General features: G+C 50.6%; 1 protein-coding gene across 1 annotated transcript in view; it reads left to right on the top strand.

Moving 5' to 3' along the window:
• The window catches only part of ASTN2 (astrotactin 2), a 440720-nt gene that overhangs the window by 285016 nt on the left and 141711 nt on the right, over positions 1-13993 (top strand). Inside the window, 1 exon segment of the mRNA XM_075579436.1 lies at positions 12558-12682. Coding sequence (XP_075435551.1) covers positions 12558-12682 — 125 coding nt within the window.

Raw genomic sequence — 13993 nt, 5'->3', positions numbered from 1 at the left:
CTCCTGTCAGTGTCTGCGCCCCGTATCGCTCCCTCCTGTCAGTGTCTGCGCCCCTTATCGCTCCCTCCTGTCAGTGTCTGCGCCCCGTATCTCTCCCTCCTGTCAGTGTCTGCGCCCCGTATCGCTCCCTCCTGTCAGTGTCTGCGCCCCGTATCGCTCCCTCCTGTCAGTGTCTGCGCCCCGTATCGCTCCCTCCTGTCAGTGTCTGCGCCCCGTATCGCTCCCTCCTGTCAGTGTCTGCGCCCCGTATCGCTCCCTCCTGTCAGTGTCTGCGCCCCGTATCGCTCCCTCCTGTCAGTGTCTGCGCCCCGTATCTCTCCCTCCTGTCAGTGTCTGCGCCCCGTATCGCTCCCTCCTGTCAGTGTCTGCGCCCCGTATCGCTCCCTCCTGTCAGTGTCTGCGCCCCGTATCGCTCCCTCCTGTCAGTGTCTGCGCCCCGTATCGCTCCCTCCTGTCAGTGTCTGCGCCCCGTATCGCTCCCTCCTGTCAGTGTCTGCGCCCCGTATCGCTCCCTCCTGTGAGTGTCTGCGCCCCGTATCGCTCCCTCCTGTCAGTGTCTGCGCCCCGTATCGCTCCCTCCTGTCAGTATCTGCGCTCCGTATCGCTCCCTCCTGTCAGTGTCTGCGCCCCGTATCGCTCCCTCCTGTCAGTGTCTGTGCCCCGTATCTCTCCCTCCTGTCAGTGTCTGCGCCCCGTATCGCTCCCTCCTGTCAGTGTCTGCGCCCCTTATCGCTCCCTCCTGTCAGTGTCTGCACCCCGTATCGCTCCCTCCTGTCAGTGTCTGCACCCCGTATCGCTCCCTCCTGTCAGTGTCTGCGCCCCGTATCGCTCCCTCCTGTCAGTGTCTGTGCCCCGTATCTCTCCCTCCTGTCAGTGTCTGCGCCCCGTATCGCTCCCTCCTGTCAGTGTCTGCGCCCCTTATCGCTCCCTCCTGTCAGTGTCTGCGCCCCGTATCGCTCCCTCCTGTCAGTGTCTGCGCCCCGTATCTCTCCCTCCTGTCAGTGTCTGCGCCCCGTATCGCTCCCTCCTGTCAGTGTCTGTGTTCCGTATCGCTCCCTCCTGTCAGTGTCTGCGCCCCGTATCGCTCCCTCCTGTCAGTGTCTGCGCCCCGTATCGCTCCCTCCTGTCAGTGTCTGCGCCCCGTATCGCTCCCTCCTGTCAGTGTCTGCGCCCCGTATCGCTCCCTCCTGTCAGTGTCTGTGTTCCGTATCGCTCCCTCCTGTCAGTGTCTGCGCCCCTTATCGCTCCCTCCTGTCAGTGTCTGCGCCCCTTATCGCTCCCTCCTGTCAGTGTCTGCACCCCTTATCGCTCCCTCCTGTCAGTGTCTGCGCCCCCCTTATCGCTCCCTCCTGTCAGTGTCTGCGCCTCGTATCGCTCCCTCCTGTCAGTGTCTGCGCCCCGTATCGTTCCCTCCTGTCAGTGTCTGCGCCCCGTATCGCTCCCTCCTGTCAGTGTCTGCGCCCCGTATCGCTCCCTCCTGTCAGTGTCTGCGCCCCGTATCGCTCCCTCCTGTCAGTGTCTGCGCCCCGTATCGCTCCCTCCTGTCAGTGTCTGCGCCCCGTATCTCTCCCTCCTGTCAGTGTCTGCGCCCCGTATCGCTCCCTCCTGTCAGTGTCTGCGCTCCGTATCGCTCCCTCCTGTCAGTGTCTGTGTTCCGTATCTCTCCCTCCTGTCAGTGTCTGCGCCCCGTATCGCTCCCTCCTGTCAGTGTCTGCGCCCCGTATCGCTCCCTCCTGTCAGTGTCTGCGCCCCGTATCGCTCCCTCCTGTCAGTGTCTGCGCCCCGTATCGCTCCCTCCTGTCAGTGTCTGCGCCCCGTATCGCTCCCTCCTGTCAGTGTCTGCGCCCCGTATCGCTCCCTCCTGTCAGTGTCTGCGCCCCGTATCGCTCCCTCCTGTCAGTGTCTGCGCTCCGTATCGCTCCCTCCTGTCAGTGTCTGCGCCCCTTATCGCTCCCTCCTGTCAGTGTCTGCGCCCCGTATCGCTCCCTCCTGTCAGTGTCTGCGCTCCGTATCGCTCCCTCCTGTCAGTGTCTGCGCCCCTTATCGCTCCCTCCTGTCAGTGTCTGCGCCCCGTATCGCTCCCTCCTGTCAGTGTCTGCGCCCCGTATCGCTCCCTCCTGTCAATGTCTGCGCCCCGTATCGCTCCCTCCTGTCAGTGTCTGCGCCCCGTATCTCTCCCTCCTGTCAGTGTCTGCGCCCCGTATCGCTCCCTCCTGTCAGTGTCTGCGCTCCGTATCGCTCCCTCCTGTCAGTGTCTGCGCCCCGTATCGCTCCCTCCTGTCAGTGTCTGCACCCCGTATCGCTCCCTCCTGTCAGTGTCTGCACCCCGTATCGCTCCCTCCTGTCAGTGTCTGCGCCCCGTATCGCTCCCTCCTGTCAGTGTCTGCGCCCCGTATCGCTCCCTCCTGTCAGTGTCTGCGCCCCGTATCGCTCCCTCCTGTCAGTGTCTGCGCCCCGTATCGCTCCCTCCTGTCAGTGTCTGCGCCCCGTATCGCTCCCTCCTGTCAGTGTCTGCGCCCCGTATCGCTCCCTCCTGTCAGTGTCTGCGCCCCGTATCGCTCCCTCCTGTCAGTGTCTGCGCCCCGTATCGCTCCCTCCTGTCAGTGTCTGCGCCCCGTATCGCTCCCTCCTGTCAGTGTCTGCGCCCCGTATCGCTCCCTCCTGTCAGTGTCTGCGCCCCGTATCGCTCCCTCCTGTCAGTGTCTGCGCCCCGTATCGCTCCCTCCTGTCAGTGTCTGCGCCCCGTATCGCTCCCTCCTGTCAGTGTCTGCGCCCCGTATCGCTTTCTCCGCCCTGTCAGTGGGTTTTGTTTCCGCAGATGTTTGTATTCTCTGCAGCTAATGAAAATATTCATTATCTTGTTAGCTCCTCCACTGAGCGCAGCTCTGTCTCACGTCTGGAGCATAATCACAGGCTGCACAGAGGCTGCTAATTGGAGGAGGAGTGCAGGGGCTGAGATGGATACATGGTCTGTGAGACCCCTACACAGGTGCTTGAGAGTCCAATCTCAGACACGCAGATAGAGGCTTGGAGGCCTCATGATAAGGGGGGGCGGACCCCAATATGAGCTGAGACCTTCACACAGGGGGGGGGGGACTAGCATATAGACGTTTGAAGTCCTTCAGAAAAGGGCAGACACTAGAAACCATTGGAGACCAGCAGGTAAAGGTTTGGAGACCCTCAGACAGGAGGTGGAAAATGCCCTAGATGTCTGCTGTGTGTCGCTGAGCTGTGTGTCACCCCTGTTAGCGCCAAAGGACGGTGCAGCCCTTTTTCCTCCTCACACACAGAGGAGGGTGACTGTCACCCTCTCCTGGGACTGCAGGTGTGCCTGGGGCGGTGATATCTCTGAAGGCAGTGAGATGGAAGACCAATCAAAACCAAGTGCCCATCTGTATTCCACTGTTTGCCCCATCTTGCAAGCCACAATTGTGCAATACAGAGTACTTCATTTATGGGGTGACTTGGGGGACGAAGATCTCCACTGACTTCGACGGCTGCTTGGCAATATATAGAATAGGGACCTGAGTATGTTACTGCGGAGTCACCTCTTCCAATGCCAGGGGCCTGACAGCAGCAGCGTGCCACCGGACCCCCGGCACTTCTACATCACGCCATCAGACCCCGGATGGCGGAAACAGACGTGGACGGGTTATCGGCTGTGTCAGACCTATCAGCTCCCGGAGGACGGGCTTTTGCCCATAAGAGCAATAACTGTATTTTTTCAGCACTAGATAACTTCCAGCTGTGTGTAATAACACATCAGTGCATATCTGTGTGTATCTGTTTTAACACTGCACAGTACATGTAAGTGTGTGTATCTGTTTTAACACTGCACAGTGCGTGTGTGTGTGTGTGTGTGTACACACACACACTGCACAGTATGTGTAGAGATACCGTGTGCCTGAGCTCAGCATACGAGCAGGTGAGAGAGCGGTGCTCATGCTGATAATACCCACGCACATATTGATATATATTCATAGCCTGGTTACCCATGGGGTGAATCTGTACAAATAGGAGCTTCCCTCTCCTGTAAGATAGAGAGTTGTCATCTCACCTGCGGGATATCATCCTACACACAGCCCTGAGATCAGGCTGTCTGCAAGTGACAAACAGCACGAGAAGCACAGCAGGCAGAAGCCACTTGCTGCTTGGCTGCATGCCTGTATGTCTGTGTGTGTGACTGCATATCTGTGTCTCTGTGCATATGCCTGTGTGTGTGTGCATGTCTGCACAGCAGGCAGAGGCAATATGCTGTGTGGCTGTGTGTCTGTGTATGACTGTATGCCTGTATGTCTGTGTGTGTGACTGCATATCTGTGTATGACTGTATGCCTGTATATCTGTGTGTGTGACTGCATATCTATGTGTCTGTGTACATGCTTGTGTGTCTGCATAGCAGGCAGAGGCAATATGCTGTGTGCCTGTGTGTGTCTGTATGTATGGATGCATGACTGTGTGTGTGTCACTGCATGTCTGTGTGTCTGTGCACATGCCTGTGTCTGCGTGCTGTGCTGTGTGGCTGGGTGCCTTTTTGTGTGTGTGTGTGTGTGTGTGTATGCCTGTATGTCTGTGTGTGTGTCTACATATCTGTATAGCAGGCAGAGGCAACATGCTGCATGTGTGTGTATGACTGTTTGCCTGTGTGTGTCTGTGTATGTGGGTCTACATATCTGCAAAGTAGGCAGAGGCAACGTGCTGTGTGTGTGTGTGTGTGTGTGTGTGTGTGTGTGTGTGTTTGGTTTTGTGGCTGCATGTCTGTCTCTGTGTGTGTATAAGTTTGTGCTAATGTGTGAGGCTGTGCTTGAGTGTATCTGTATGTGTGTGACTGTGTATGTGACTATCTCTGTGTGTATGTCTGACTGCTTGTGTGCGAGTGTGTGCTTGTGTGTGTGACTATGCTTATGAGACTTTTGTTTGTATTTTTATAAGTATATCTCACTTTTCACCTCTATTACTCACACCCTCTGTCTCTCTTAACTGGGTCCTCTGCATGGGACGTTTACATGGTAACATGGGACTTTTACATGAATGTCCCACAATATGTTATCATTCCAACTGTATTATACAAAGCCGGAGAAGTCTCAGACTGTAGAAGATAGTCACACCAGGCGGGAGCACATGGGAACAGGAGAGGTGTATTATCTGGCCATGGGGGTATTGAGAAGGGGGGGAGGGGGGTCAGAGCTTAGCGAGTAGCAGCGTGATTTTGCTATAAAAAGATTTGCCTGCTCATTTATCTCAATTAGTTTCAAAAACCCTGTAGCGGTCAGAAAATGTCCCCAGATCGGCACACTGATGACCCTCGGACTGGTCACTGAGCATTGTCCCATAATCACTTGTGCATTCAACAGTCAAAAGATAATGGGGCCTCGACTCGTAACTCCGAAGTTGTCAGTGTGACATGTTCAGAAGTCACGGACTTCTTCTATGAGGAAAACCCCTATTATCCATCGCAAATCCCATCGTCTAAACCGCGTCTATAACAATGGACACCGCCCGGATTGTACCTGCTTTAGAAGCGGAGTGACTTGAGGTTTTGCTAACTCCATCCCCCAGTCTGATGTATGGGGTTTGCTCTCAGCCAATTCCATATTTCCGGCTGTGGATGTCACTCACACTACCGCTCTCGCCTTGAGGTGGCGTGAAAGAAATGCTCGGTGTATGCATAACGGAGCGACGGGAACTGCAGTTGTCGTAAAAAATAACAAAATGAGAGTTGGAGATTGTTTTGACAAACCGATGGGATTGGCAGAGCTGGAGTGAAACAGCTTCTAACAAGCCTTTTACACACGGATTGGACATACGAGAAGGGCGTACAGCATAGCAAAGCATCCCCACCTCATCGGAAAGGGCCTTTTACACACGGATTGGACATACGAGAAGGGCGTACAGCATAGCAAAGCATCCCCACCTCATCGGAAAGGGCCTTTTACACACGGATTGGACATATACGAGAAGGGCGTACAGCATAGCAAAGCATCCCCACCTCATCGGAAAGGGCTCTTTACAAGCGGATTGACACACTTCGGAGCTACGAGAATACGCCCCTAAGAATTAGTAACGGAAATGTTGGCCGTACCCTACAGAAGATGAGGGTCTACAGGAAAAAGGGCTCACTGAAAGGATGGAGGAGGAGGGGAGGGAGGAGGACACGAGAAAGCAACAAGGGAGAGGAGGGAGCCTGAGGGTATAAATAAAATACTCCATTTGGTATTGGGTGAAGTCCTTTAACTTTTACAGTGTACTGGGTATGTCACGGGCACTCATTTTCTGGGGGCAACCTCTATCCTTCTCTTTCACTCTTCCTCACACCCGAAGTTACCACCGGACGGTTTCTGGTCCCCTTTTATTGGAGCTTAGTCAATCTCTCCCTTACCACCCTTATGCCGTTAGGGGAAGCCCAGTGCCAGAACGAAGAAGTGCCTTCTGGAATAGCACTGCCCGTATACATGGGGCACGCTGGCAGCGAAAAGGTTGGCAACATGACCATGGACGTTTTAACTCAGCCTTATCTCCCAGGGAACAGGTGTAGTGAGCACAGCAATGTTGTTAGTGATAGTTATCAGTCCGAATCAATCGTTAAAACCCGTTCTGGGAGTCTCCAGTGACACAACGTGTGGGATTTGACGGTTAATTGAAAGCAGCCAGTGCCCTCTGGTGGTGGTGAGCTGGACCCACAGTCTTTGGTGACGCTTCTGCCTTCCAATGGCAGAAGGAGTCGTCGCTGGGCTGAGCTTAGCCCCACAAGACCCTGTCACAGGCAACGTGGCAGGCACACCAAGAAGCGGAAAAGGGGGTGTATTTTCACTCACCACACTGGCAGCAAAGAGGTTAAAGATGCAGTCCCACAACATTACACCCACTTTTCTGCTACTTGGGGTGCCTGCCACGTTGCCCGTGGCGGGGTGTTGTGGTGCTAAGCTCAACCCTGCGTCTGCTCATGTAGTGTCAACATGGAGTATGCTGATTTGCCAGTTAATGCCCACTTCATAGGCTAGCAATATCACCAGGCAAAACGTTACTGGCCGCCGTGGCAGGGAAGTGATTAGGAACATTGCGTGGGATTCGTGGTTCATTAAATTGTTTTTGCTATAGAGACTAATTCATTCAATTAAGCTCCGTTTTCCCAAGAGCAAAAATAATAAACCGCAGTTTACGCCATTTTTAAAAAGTGCCCGCAGGAAAGAAAGTATTCCATCAATAAGTCTCCAAAATGGAAAAATCCCATCAAGTCTGAGAATATGATCAGAATACAAACACAGGGGAATAAATGATGTTTATCATTACTTTTCTCTGACCCCACTATGTAAAACTCCAGGGTCATTCCTAGAACCCACATGAACTACACATCAGTGGCATGTTTAAACAAGTCACACCAATAGAAGTATTTTTAAATCATTTTTCTTAAACTTGTGTTGTCTTCACAGTAATCAAATGCTTTATTGAGGGGTTGTACAATCTTTACCTAATCTCTTTGGTGATAAGACTGTAAACTGTAGTACACACTGGAATTCTTTATTCTTTTTGTTGGTGCTTTTAACTGCTGAACAATAATTACTACAGAAGGGGGTACCATGGACACGCCAGAAAGTTTTTTTTATAATGTATCAGGTAACATGGTCACACCAGAAGTCCTTATGATGTACTAGGTAACATGGTCACACCAGAGGCACTTATGATGTACTAGGTAACGTGGTCACACCAGAGGCCCTTATGATGTACACTAGGTAACATGGTCACACCAGAAGTCCTTATGATGTACTAGGTAACATGGTCACACCAGAGGCCCTTATGATGTACTAGGTAACGTGGTCACACCAGAGGCCCTTATGATGTACACTAGGTAACGTGGTCACACCAGAGATCCTTATGATGTACACTAGGTAACGTGGTCACACCAGAGATCCTTATGATGTACTAGGTAACGTGGTCACACCAGAGATCCTTATGATGTACTAGGTATAGTAACATGGTCACACCAGAGGCCCTTATGATGTACACTAGGTAATGTGGTCACACCAGAGATCCTTATGATGTCCTAGGTAACGTGGTCACACCAGAGGTCCTTATGATGTACACTAGGTAACATGGTCACACCAGAGTCCCTTATGATGCACACTAGGTAACATGGTCACACCAGAGATCCTTATGATGTACACTAGGTAACATGGTCACACCAGAGTCCCTTATGTAGTACTAGGTATAGTAACATGGTCACACCAGAGGTCCTTATGCTGTACTGGGAAACATGGTCACACCAGAGGTCCTTACAATGTACTAGGTACCATGGACACTTTTTTTTGTTTGGGGCCGATCGAGCTGACGCTCAACGGAGACCCCCCATTTCCAGCATCCGGGTCCTCACTTTATGCGGAGGTCCGGGGGCACTCTGTTACTGCCGGACCCCCAGCACTGTAAAGATTTAAATGACCCAAAGAAATCAGAAACTTAACTATTTATTTACAAAGGAAGGCAATAAGTCAAAATGGTACTTGGAGGAAGATTGAATGTTTCCAACCTCCACGGACTGAGACTGGTGAGGGGTGTTGACCCCAAAATGGCATTTTAATAAGTGCTGTCTTTTATCATTAATAATCCATATATGTCTATGAGACAACTGTTGTGAAACAAGTCACTGATACTGACTCCACATGAGCGTGGGGTGACATGTCAGGAGTGATGGGTGACGATGCTCGTCTCTGGGTTTGGTGCCAATTAGAAGGAGAGAGCTTGTCGCTTCCAGTCCTTGGATTTGCAGCGTTCACGTGGCGATGGATGCCAGTGTGTGCGGGAGGCCAAGGCTGCCCGCGGAGAGGCTGTAAACAAGCCGAGTAACACCTGAGTAACAGCGCTGACTCGTTGCACACGTCAGCAGAATGAAAAGAGAGGTCAGGGTTTGTGATGTAAATCAGCACGTTGCTATTCTCCCTCCTCTCTGGTGGAGTGATCCCCCTCTCCCGGGGCCGTCTTCACAGCGCGCGCGTGTGCGTGTGTGTGTGTGTATATATATATATATATCACATGGAAATATTACTGCATGTCTCGGACCTAACCATATATGTATATATGTGTGTGTCACTGTGTGTGTGTCACTGTGTGTGTGTGTGTCACTGTGTGTGTGTGTTTCACTGTGTGTGTGTGTGTGTGTGTGTGTGTGTGTGTGTGTGTGTGTGTGTGTGTGTGTATATATATATATATATATCACATGGAAATATTACTGCATGTCTCGGACCTAACCATATATGTATATATGTGTGTGTCACTGTGTGTGTGTCACTGTGTGTCACTGTGTGTGTGTGTGTGTGTGTGTGTATATATATATATCACATGGAAATATTACTGCATGTCTCGGACCTAACCATATATGTATATATGTGTGTGTCACTGTGTGTGTGTCACTGTGTGTCACTGTGTGTGTGTGTTTGTGTGTATATATATATATCACATGGAAATATTACTGCATGTCTCGGACCTAACCATATATGTATATATGTGTGTGTCACTGTGTGTGTGTCACTGTGTGTGTGTGTGTGTGTGTCACTATGTGTGTGTGTCACTGTGTGTGTGTGTGTGTGTGTCACTGTGTGTGTGTGTCACTGTGTGTGTGTGTCACTGTGTGTGTGTGTCACTGTGTGTGTGTATGTGTGTGTGTGTATATATATATATATATATATCACATGGAAACATTACGGCATGTCTCGGACCTAACCATATATGTATATATGTGTGTGTCACTGTGTGTGTGTCACTGTGTGTGTGTGTGTGTGTCACTGTGTGTGTGTGTGTGTGTGTGTGTGTATATATATATATATATATATCACATGGAAATATTACTGCATGTCTCGGACCGAACCATATATGTATATATGTGTGTGTCACTGTGTGTGTCACTGTGTGTGTGTATATATATATATATCACATGGAAACATTACTGCATGTCTCGGACCTAACCATATATGTATATATGTACATATATAGAGAGACTTTCCGTCTCCCGGAGCCGCGGACAAAAAAAAAAAGCTTCAAAGTCGCGGTTCCGGAGAAGATTATTCTGATTTGATTCGTTGATTTGTAAAGCGCCACTATATTCCTCAACGCGGGGGCACAGAGGTGTTATAGTTTAGTTATATAGTTGGTCACGCTGCGGCGGGGTCTATGCGTCAAGATCGCGCCCACCCCCCCTCTCCGCAGCGATACTCTTCCAGCACCAGGGTGGTCGCGGTTCCCCGGCTTACGCCGGTGCCTGGAACAGTAAGTATGTAGACGTACCCCTCCTCTGTGGCAGCTACAGTACCTGTGACTTTTGCTGGCTGTGGTACTCATTTGCACGACACTACCCAGAATCCTTGCCTGCAGCTTGTCCTTGAGGATGGCGGAGAAGGAAGCAGATTTTGGGGGACCTGTAGAACAGGATGGGCTCAACTCCAGTCTCCAGGTATCTGCTTTAGCACAGGTGGCTCAATCAGTGGCTCACTCTTTGACTAAGCCACTGATTGAGCCACCTCTTCTGAAGCGGAGATATTCTTAAAACCTGACCTGTTGGGGTTCTGCGGAGTGGCGTTCAGCCCCCTGCTGTAGCAGACGTGTACATACAAAACCCACAGGTGTTTCCCTGCTGGGGGATACGGAGAGCTCCGCTGTCTCCTGCACTTATTGGCTGAAGCTCTGAACCTTCAGCCAATCAGAGCAGGGACTGAGATTAAGCATTGTTCTTTTGTAAAAGGCGCCTAACCTTTGCGGTGCCCTGATCGCGTACGGCATAGTCACCTGCGCTGGTTCTCGGGTTAATCCGGCTGAGTGGCGACAGGCGCTGTCACGTGGTTCCCCGCCGGCACAGAAAGAGGGGCTTTTGTTTTGAAGACAAATACAAGCAAACGTATTATTGCAAACTGCGTGTGTAAAAGGTATATACAAAAAGAGAGGAACCCCCGCTCAGCTATTTAATGTATTTAGGGAGAGGGGCACCTCTGGGTAGAGGGGTATAAGGTATACTGAAACAAGACAAGTAAACCCAGTTATGGGCACTCAGTCTCCCTGATGAATATATGTAACATTTACAAAAACATAATTTCTTTACATAATCATGTAAAATAAAGGGTATTCAAATAAAACAGCGACGCAGAATAGATCCCTCTGATATCACTATGGTAGGTGTTGGGATATTTAATTTATACTGTAGATAAAGTCCTGGCTCCCTGGGCTTTGGTGCTCAACAAGAGTGAAGTCTAGTACCCCTAGTGAGTAATGTAGGAATAGGTGAGGGGTGTAAATACAGTACACTGCGTAAAAGTGCATCTTCACGTCCAGATCCAGTATGGTAGTAGAGACCCCCCAATAGGTAAGAGAGGTGATAAGTATACACAGAGTACAAGACCACAGTGTGTCAAAAAAGACACCCTCTCCTGGTATAAAATTAAACCAGTATATGTGATTGTGGGCTGAAAGATGACCGAACCTAATAATGGTTCTGATGCGAGGGTGATGGTTCCCCTTATGGTGTGGTTAGTAGCCTTTATTTTTTTTAGTTGTGTAAAAGGGCCAACTCTGAAATCGTTTCTCAGATGTTGAATGTCTCCGTAGTCACCAAACACTTGCAAGCCGGGATTTGGGGGGCAATCATATGTGATAGCTGTAGAAGGAACACACAATACATGTTACACGCTTGCTGCCGTTCTTAAAGGATTGAGGAGCCCAAAACTGTCATGTACCTGCTTCAAGTTTGATTACTTTGGTTTATCCCTACGAGTGCCCTCAGAGGCACTGTATATGTCTTAAAGCTGCAGTTCAAGCTGCCGTTTAAAACTAATAATAATGAATTCAATATGTGCATCAATATAATCTGCACACTGCCAAGTGATTAGCTACTGTAAGTTGCTGAACGATCGGCGAAGATTTGGCCCAGGGTTCACTACATGCATCTTGGGTAATCTTCTGCTGCACTGACGGTCAAAGTTCCGTGAGGAAGATCATGGGACCAGGCAGGCACTAGATTCAATTGGTTCCCTGCTAGAGAGGGCAGGGCTCAAAAAGGTGATGCTGTTTCAGAAAGGGAAGGGGATGTGACTTTGTATATGGTTGCTATAGGAGCAAAAATGTTTTTTACATCAGAATACATAAAAAATGTCTTTAATAAAATATATATTTTTTAATGCTACTACTATTTTCTCATAGTTCAGAAATTATTTATTAAAAAAACACCCATGTAGGATATTGCTTGAACTGCAGCTTTAAATGGCCGGCTCTCTAGAGACCCTAGCACAGACAGACAGGGCCGAACTTAAGCTTGGCGGGGACCCCCTGTAAAAACATGACACGCGTCCTGACGGCATGTGGCGTCATGGTGCTAGGCCAACGCGACGCTACAGGAGGCGGACTGACGATGGTAACACCCCCTTCTCAAAAAAAGTAAATACACACCTGCCTACGTCGCGTTGAGAAGTGGTCCCGCTGGGGCAGGAGATGTCCCGCCCCTTCCTCGGTCACTGTCCTGGCTCATCCTGTTGCCGCCCCCCTCACAGCTCCTGTAACGCGCTCCGTGTTTCTCGTCTGCCGCAGGGAGAATAACTTCATTAAGGATTTCCCGCAGCTGGCCGACGGGCTGCTGGTGATCCCTCTGCCGGTGGAGGAGCAGTGCCGGGGGGTCCTGTCTGAGCCGCGGCCCGACCTGCAGCTGCTCACAGGTGAGAAGTTGGCGTGATTGAGCGTCTGTGTGGTGTCCTAAAGCAGGGGCGCTCCGCTCCAGTCCTCCAAACCCCTGACAGGTCAGGTTTTAAGGATATCCCTGCTTCAGCACAGTATTGTACCAGGCCATCCCCATGTGCAGGACATGCAAGTGCACGGAGACTAGGTGCAGGACACGCATGTGCAGGACACACATGTGTACAGAGAATATGTACCGGACACATGTACAAAGAGGATATGCATGGGACACATAAGGGCACAGAGGCTATGTATGTGACACATGTGCACATACAGTAGGCTATGTACGGGACACGCATGAGCACAGATGATAGGTATGTGACGCATATGTGCACAGAGGCTATGTACGGGAAACATGGGCACAGAGGATATGTATGTGACACGTGCACACAGAGGATATGTATGGGACACGTATGTGCACAGAAGATATGTACAGGACACGCATGTGTGCAGAGGATATGTATGGGACATGCATGTGCACGGAGGATATGTACTTAAAACGCATAGGTACAGAGGATATGTACGGGACACCCATGTGCCCAGAGGATATATACGGGACACGTATGTGCATGGAGAATATGTATAGGACTTGCATGTGCACAGGATATGTACGGGACACGCATGTGCCAGAGGATATGTACGGGACACGCATGTGCACAGAGGATATGTACGGGACACGCATGTGCACAGAGGATATGTACGGGACATGCATGTGCACAGAGGATATGTACGGGACACGCATGTACACAGAATATGTACGGGACACGCATGTACAAAGAGAATATGTACGGGACATGCATGTGCACAGAAGATATGTACGGGACACTTGTACACAGAGAATATGTACGGGACACGCATGTACACAGAGGATATGTACGGGACACGCATGTGCACAGAGGATATGTACGGGACACGCATGTGCACAGAGGATATGTACGGGACACGCATGTGCACAGAGGATATGTACGGGACATTCATGTACACAGAATATGTACGGGACACGCATGTACAAAGAGAATATGTACGGGACATGCATGTGCACAGAGGATATGTACGTGACACACATGCACAGAGGATATGACGGGACACGCATGTGCACAGAGGATATGTACGGGACACGCATGTGCACAGTGGATATGTACGGGACACGCATGTGCACAGAGGATATGTACGGGACACGCATGTGCACAGAGGATATGTACGGGACACGCATGTGCACAGAGGATATGTACGGGACACGCATGTACACAGAGAATATGTACGTGACACGCATGTACACAGAGGATAAAAAC

Source organism: Ascaphus truei, chromosome 21 (genome assembly GCF_040206685.1).
Source record: "Ascaphus truei isolate aAscTru1 chromosome 21, aAscTru1.hap1, whole genome shotgun sequence".
In the NCBI taxonomy this organism is placed as follows: Eukaryota; Metazoa; Chordata; class Amphibia; order Anura; family Ascaphidae; genus Ascaphus; species Ascaphus truei.
This window is presented reverse-complemented; position numbering and strand designations above follow the sequence as displayed.